Source organism: Glycine max, chromosome 3, assembly GCF_000004515.6.
Source record: "Glycine max cultivar Williams 82 chromosome 3, Glycine_max_v4.0, whole genome shotgun sequence".
NCBI lineage: Eukaryota > Viridiplantae > Streptophyta > Magnoliopsida > Fabales > Fabaceae > Glycine > Glycine max.
In genome coordinates, this window is record NC_016090.4 from 32,643,395 (window position 1) to 32,651,886 (window position 8,492).

The following is an 8,492-nucleotide window of genomic DNA, read 5'->3' on the forward strand; positions in this document are numbered from 1 at the left end:
ATTATCAATAATTAAAAATATTTTTATATTATAATTTAAATTGTTTATTTTAATCCAATATCTATTTTTATATTTAAATGTTTGTGTATCATAAAAATTAATTAAAATATAATTTATATATTAAAACTTAATCATATTATTGTCAAAGTTCATATAATAAAATATATTTATTTAATAACCTGACTTTAGTTTCTTATTATTGTGAAAATTTAATTTTGGTTCCCTTATTTATTTTAATTGTATATTTTTTTCAACTTGTTAACTTGATGTCCAATATTTAATAAAATGCTAAGTTGACACGATCAATATTTTAATATGTTCAATATTAAACATCAAGTTAAAGTTAATAGATAAAGTAAAATTTTACAATTAAAATAGTAAAGAATCTAGATTTGCACAAAAAATAAAGTGACTAGAATTAAATTTTAACAATAATAGGAAAATCAAAAGTATAATTGATTATATCTAAATAATTATGTAAAAAAAATAATGTATGTACATACACATGTGTATATGTGCACATGTGTGTTATATTTTCCAACAACATCAAACTTCTAGGTTCATCAACACAAGACAAATATACATGTCATATATGTTACATGACACTTGCCTATCTTGTACATGATTTGATGAATAATGAATAACACAGGTAAATTAATATAAACTTTTCTAAAATACCTAATATTAACCATCTTAATATAGTTTATATCAAATTTAATATATTTATCGAAATAAAGAAAAAAAAGGAAGAGATTAGAATAAAAAAAATGTTGTTTCATTTTCAAAATGATTATGTTGGTTAGTTATTATTTTTTGATATCATCGGAGAGATAAAAATATGAACATATTGTTGGGAATTTTCAATAAACCATATACAATACCAAATGAGCACCAAAACACATTACGTTAGATTATCAAGAGGTTTTAAGGAATACCTGGATCCATAGAGCTTGATTAACACGCAGCGGAATATGACAGTGGTCACGAACAATTGGTTTAATGACCTTCCTCAACCAAATCACCTTATTTTTTATGAGACCTTCGTTTTCTCTTCAGATGGGGAGAGGAGAAACTGTTTGTTGATTTGGTAGCCTTATGTTTTAAACCTATTAGGGTTCCCATTATCCCCTAATAGGTCAAACTGGTTTCCGCTCATTAAGCTCATATCAATTTTCCGGCAGTCTAATGGGCTCACTTAAATAGATCACTTTACATTGAACCCATTTAAATGTAAATAACTAATATAAATGTTATAATATAATATGTAGCCCATATTAATTAATTAGGAATTATAAAATTCCTAACAATCTCCCACTTGGGCTTCATATTAACCTTAGACATTTATATCACAAAATTTTTTAGGCGCGCAACCGTATGTTATTTACTTTTAGACTCCTTTTATACAATCTGGTCCATCTCATATAGCAACAGGAAACCACTGCAATTTTCATCATAATTTAGCTTGACTAAGCCACAATGATCACCACTGTTACTCATACTCGATGACATTGATCAAATATGGATAAGCGGCATGGAAATTACATACAATGTGATCTTAATCATGTCTATTTCCAACTAGTCCAAACTTTATTCTTTATAGAGATCAATCCAAAATGCAATACAGACATTGCACACAAAATGAACTCAAAATAAACATCAACTTTATTTCTGCAGAAAATCCAAATAATACAAATATCTGGAAAACATAAGATATAAAACATAAACGGGACTCCCACTAAACTAAGGTACTATTAGGAACTACACCCATATGAGCAGTGTTCTCATGAAAAACTTTAGGTACCAAACCTTTAGTAAGTGGGTAAGCTAGCATGGAATCAGTCCCTATATGTTCTATACAAATCTATATTTTCTGGATTCTTTATTTAACAACCAAATACTTTATGTCAACAAACTTTTATTTGGTTGAATCCTTAATAAGACTGCTAAGATATTGTCTCAATAAACACCTGATGGCTACTTAATGTTAGCGACAACAAGCAAGCCAGTTACAATAATTTAGTAATCATAAATTCTAGTATAATGTCTCATAGCAAAATATTAACTCCACCAACATGGTCAAATGTGAATCCTTATGTGAAGTGATTGCTATTAAAACATTTTGAAATAATCGAAGTCAGAATACCCAATGATCTCTAAACTTCTAGACTTTCGATATGAAAATACGTAGTTTCTTGTTCTCTTCAATTAACGCATAATGCGCTTTACTATTTCTAGTGTTACATACCAAGATTACTCATATATCACCTTAGGATTCCCACCAAATAATTTCAAACTCTAAATTTTACACATGCAGATTTGGGATTCACTTAATATGAGTAATTTAAACCATAGTAGTAACAACAACAACAACAATTAAAGAAGAGAACAACAAACATGCAATGCATAAATAATCTTTATGGTAAATTTCAAGACCCAAACAAGATACCTAGTGCACCATTAATCCTCAATCTTTGGATTGAAAAAGACTAACTGCAAGCGATACTCTCAATGCATTGATCAAACATTGGTGATAAGTCCTGTCAAACAAAGGTTGTCTTTGGATACTCCATTGCTCACATGGAAAACTTATATGATGATTATTCCGATCAAATAATGATTGTCTTTGAACATTTCATTATTCACATGGAAAATCACACTATTTATAATCACCACATGTTTACTATTGCAAGCATGTAATTATTCTATCAAATTGTGTCTTCCTTTGGGCCGAGCACAATTCACATGAATAATTTCATGCAACATCCATGTAAATTCAATCAAATAAATTTACGCAACAGATGTTACTTTGGCAACATGTTGTTTCAATTAATTTAACCAAAAATACAAGACAATTTAATACAATAAATGGGAGGTCTTAAAATTACATAATTTAACCAAAAGAATCCTTTAAAGATACTAGAGAAAAGGTTTCTTTATAGTCAATGTCTTCCTTTTGAGAAAAGCCTTTAGCAACTAGACGAGCCTTATATCTCTCGATATTATCCTTTGAATCCTTCTTGATTTTAAATATCCATTTACAACCAATAGGTTTCACACCTTCAGGCAATTCGATTAGATTTCAAAATTCATTGTCACTCATAGACTTCATCTCATCCTTCATGGCATCAATCCAATTTTGAGAGTTAGAACTGTCCATAACTGTGCATAGCTTGACAGAAGTTGATTGGATCATCCTCTGTTAAACCAACACCATCCTTATGTTCTTGGAGAAATATAATATAATCATTTGAGATTGCATTTCTCCTCTCTCTAATGGATCTCCTTAATGACACTTCTTGAGGTTGTTGAGGTTGCTCTAAAGGTATTTGAGGAAAAACCTCATTGTTTTCTTGTTCTGGAACAATGTCAACAGTTTGAACATTGTCTTCTATTGCTGGAGTTGTGTCTTGAATAGCAATAGGTACGAGGACTTGATCACTGTAAATAACAGGTTCTTCCTCAAAGACAACATTCCTTATGTTCTCTTCCTTCCTAAACTCAACTTTCTCAAGAAATCTCGCATTTCCCGTCTCGAAAAAGGATCTTAAGGTGGGATTGTAAAATTTATAGCCCCGAGAGCGTTCAGCATAGCCAACAAAATAGCAGCTAATTGTTCTTGAGTCCAGCTTTCTTTCATATGGCCTATAAGGCCGTGCCTCAGCTGGACAACCTCAAATGTGCAAATGTTTAATGCTTGGCCTTTTACCAGTCCAAAGTTCATAAGGGGTTTTATTAACTGCTTTACTTGACACCCTATTAAGGATGTAAACTGCGGTCTTTAAGGCTTCTCCCCAAAGTGACTCTGGCAAAGAGGAATGACTAATCATACTTCTCACCATATCTTTAAGAGTTCAGTTTCTTCGTTCTGCTACACCATTCATGATGGGTTTGCCCGGCATAGTGTATTGCAGAACAATTCCACACTCTTTGAGGAACAGCGCAAAAGGTCCTGGACGTTGTTCTCCTGATCCATCATATCTGCCATAGTACTCACCACCACGGTCAGATTTGATAGCCTTAATTTTCTTTCCAAGTTGAAGTTCAACCTCAACCTTGAAAGTTTTAAAAATGTCTAGGGATTGGGATTTCTCATGTAACAAATATAGGTAACCGTATCTAGAGTAGTCATCTATGAACGTAATGAAATATTGTTGTCCATTCCAAGAAGTTTTAGGAAAAGGACCACAAATGTCTGTATGCACTAGTTCTAAGACGTCTTTAGCTCTTTCGGTACCTAATTTCCTTATGTTTGTTCGTTTTCCCTTTATGCATTCAATACAGACCTCAAAGTCTGATAAATCCAAAGGGTCAAGAATTTCATCCAACACAAGTCTCTGAATTCTTTGTTTAGAGATATGGCCTAAACGCTTATGCCATAAGGTGGCTGAATTCTCATTCAATTTTCGTTTTGTACCATGTGAACTTATTTGCAGTATTTCATTATAGGAACTAACAACATCAAGCATGTAAAGATTATCAATTAAAGAACCAGAACCAATCATATTTGAATTTTGGTAGAGACTAACTTTATTATTTCCAAATGAACAAGAAAATCCAAATTTGTCCAAACTAGAAATAGAAATCAAATTCCGTCTAAAAGACGGTACAACAAAAGTCTCAAACAAATCCAAATAAAATACAGTTTTTAACTGTAATCTAAAAGTTCCAATAGCTTCCACTGCAACCTTATTGCCATCACCCACAAAGATGAATCTTTCATCATCACTTGGTAGTCGGCTCCACAGGCAACCCTGCATAGTCATACTTATGTGAGTAGTAGCACCAGAATCTACCCACCAAGTATCTTTAGGTACAAAAACCAAATTAACTTCTGAACAAACTAGAGTAAGAAATTTACCTTTCTTCACATGCCATGCGGCATACTTGGGACACTCTTTCTTCATGTGTCCCGACTTCTTGCAGAAGTAACAGGTAAATTTCTCATCCTTATTTTGCTTCTTTTGCTGAGAAGTCCCTTCCGCAACACCCTTAGCCTTTTTCCTTTTCTTATTCTGAGGTCGAAGTCAAGTGAGCACTTTTAGTCCTATCTCTCTGCAGCCTCTCCTCCTCTTGCACACAGTGAGATATAAGCTCATTGAGGGACCATTTGTCCTTCTGAGTGTTATAGCTCACTTTGAATTGCCCAAAGTGTGCAGGAAGCGAGATCAAAACCAAGTGCACAAACAAGTCTTCACCAAGCTCTAACTTAAGTGACTTGAGTTTTGATGCGAGATTGGGCATCTCCATAATGTACTCCCTTATGTTTCCTTTGCCTTTATACTTCATGGAGATGAGTTTGGCCAAAAGGTTACTCGTCTCCGCCTTTTCATTTTTGGCAAAGTATTGCTCAATTTCCTCAAGGAATTTCTTTGCACTTTGACCCTCAGAAATAGAGCCCCGAAACGCCTCTGGAATAGAGCGCTTCATGATCATAAGGCACATTCGGTTGGACCGATCCCACTTCTCAATTTTTACCTCATTAGAGGTTTCCGGAGTGGAAATGGGTCGTTCCGTCCTCAATGCCAAGTCCAAATCCATACAACCAAGAACAATTTCTACGACTTCCTTCCAGACCTTAAAATTTGTCCCATTTAGCATTGGGATAGAATTCACTTGGACAGTAACATTTGCAACACTGGTAATATTAACTAAATAGAGAACACAAAAAAAATGTTCACAGATAATCAAGCAAGTCATATAAAATATATATAACAAGACATGCAAATATTTCCCATAACAGATCCATCACAAGATACCTAGTACAACATTAATTCTAGTCTTTGGACAGAGAAATTAATTTGTAATTGGTACTCTCAACGCAATGATCAAACATTGACAATTAGTTCTGACAAATAATAGTCTTTCTTTGGACCGACTATTATTCTCATGAAAAAAAAAACTTAATAATTGTCACATATTTATCATCGCAGGTATGTTATTATTTGGCCAAATTGCGTCTTCCTTTGGGCCGAACACAATTCGCATAAATAATTCCATACTAACATCCATGCAATTTAATTAAATCAGTTTACACAATAGAGGTTATTTTGGCAACATAATGGTTCAATCAATTTAATTAAAATTACTAGACACACAATCAAATGGAAAGCATCTGTAATGGTTAAATTTGCACCCAATTGTGATAGCAGTAAATGTTTGAAAAACTACATCATGGTAAACTAATTACGCATCTGAAACAAACATATCACGATACTATAACAAATTTATACCAACCACATGAATAACATAAATTATCAGCCGATCACCGTTTCATAAAAAAAATTGTTGGCCCAAAAAAAATATATTTATGAAATTGTGTCACGTACTAAATGTCAACACCAGATACGTAGAACCTTTATCCCAAATAGAATAATATGTCAGCAGATGCAACACAAACAAAACAAAAAATTGTACAATCCTATAAATCAAATGTAGATGCCTTTTATTAATTCTAAAGAGGAGAAAAACTTTATGGCCATAACACATGAACTTAGGGGTTTTACAATTTTATTGATCAAAATAGTTTCTCCCCAAAATAAAATTAGGGTTCATATAACTAAAATGATCCAGATATAATACATATCAAATAGAGCTTTAAATCCCAATAATCTAACAGTAATGGTGGCTCTGATACCACTTGTTGAGAATTTTCAATAAACCATATACAATACCAAATGAGCACCAAAACACATTACGCCAGATTATCAAGAGGTTTTAAGGAATACCTGGATCCATAGAGCTTGATTAACACGCAACGGAATCTGACAGTGGTCACGAACAATTGGTTTAATGACCTTCCTCAACCAAATCACCTTATTCCTTATGGGACCTTCGTTTTCTCTTCAGATGGGGAGAGGAGAAACTGTTTGTTGATTTGGTATATTGGGAACCATAACCATGCCTTATGTTTTAAACCTATTAGGGTTCTCATTATCCCCTAATAGGCCAAACTGGTTTCCGCTCATTAAGCTCATCAATTTTCTGGCAGTCAAATGGGCTCACTTAAATAGATCACTTTACATTGAACCCATTTAAATGTAAATAACTAATATAAATGTTATAATATAATATGTAGCCCATATTAATTAATTAGGAATTATAAAATTCCTAACACATATGTGTCTTTTAATACTTTGTATATAGAATAAAAAAGTTATCTCATGATTTCCTAAGTAACAGAAAATAGAAAATTTGTCTTGTCCTGCTTGATTTATGTTATCCTCTAATTCTTCTAATGAATGAAACAACAGACCCATAATATCTTTTGTTTTCTTTCTCTTCCAATACCAAAAAAATTCCTCTAATGAATAAGTGAGCTTTGAAATTATAATACACATAGAAAGAACAAAACTAAAATTGTTAGCTTCTTTTATTGCTTTTTTTTTATTGTTCAAGCTTTTTTTTAAAGTCATTGACAAATTGGAGAAAAACTTCCTCCAACATACTAGGAAATTAAGGCAATGACATTTATGAATATTTAATTCACTGATAATTTACCTGGAAAAAAAGTAAATCAAGCAGATAAAATTTGAATTAAAAACAAAACATGCTATACAAGATTCTCATCCAAAAATCCTGAATATCTAACATTTTGTCTTTCTTGACTTTGGTTTCTTTTTTATATGCCATGGAGTATGAGAGAAGAAAACCATCATCATTCACATTTTGGTGATGGATCAAGATGCTACAGACCCATCCACTGACATAGAAGAACATGTCAAAGTGAAGAAAGTTGTTAATTAATGAAATGAGATAAGGATTGTTTGTGTTGATAGTAAGAAAAAATACAACAATAACAATAGTGATTGTAGCTATGATGAATCCATTCAGGAGAATGTGTTGGCTTACAAAAGTATTTACTATTTTCAAAGGCATATGATATGTAAAAGCTAACTCTAGGGTTCAAACAAAGAAGGGTGTCCTAGGTTGGGTTGCCATGTGTGGTAGCATAAATAACTAGATGTCACCCACTTAGTGGAAAAACCCCCAAAGTGTTGTTTGAGGACTATATGTAGGCCAGATTAATCAAATCAAATAAAATATTTTAGTGCACTATTATTTCCATCTTTAAACTTATTTAATTACTTATTTTATTATTTGCTTTCAATTAATTAAATTGCTTTTAGGTTTGGATTTTGAATTAACTTCTTTCATCTTTATAATTCTTTGGAATTAAGAATTGAGAGAAAATGTTTTTTTTTTTAAAAAAATTAATGACTATGCACTGACAATGCATAATATAATCACAGATTTTCATTTAAATTACTTTAAAATAACTATTTTAAAATTTAACAAGTTTATCATACATTTAATGGGTTATGATTGAATGATTGTGCAAATTTTTTTAATTATCAATATATAACTTTTTTCTCTTAAAAAAACTCAATTTATCATTCTCTTAATAAATTATTAAATTATTGACTCTCGATATGGACTCCCTATTAGTAGTGATTTTGGAATAACCCATTAAACATGTCACTTCTATTTATCTA

At 31.9% G+C, this 8,492-nt stretch overlaps 1 protein-coding gene across 1 annotated transcript; it reads right to left on the reverse strand.

The window, feature by feature from the left end:
- Nucleotides 1-5,007: 5,007 nt before the first annotated feature.
- On the reverse strand, nt 5,008-5,598 carry LOC113001211 (uncharacterized). Its single transcript, XM_026128022.1, has one exon. It carries the CDS (start codon nt 5,596-5,598, stop codon nt 5,008-5,010), a length of 591 nt encoding a protein of 196 aa, XP_025983807.1.
- Nucleotides 5,599-8,492: the final 2,894 nt, after the last annotated feature.

Excerpts from the sequence above, each read along its gene's own strand:
- LOC113001211 (XM_026128022.1), bottom strand. The coding sequence starts at position 5,598 with ATGCTAAATGGGACAAATTTTAAGGTCTGGAAGGAAGTCGTAGAAATT.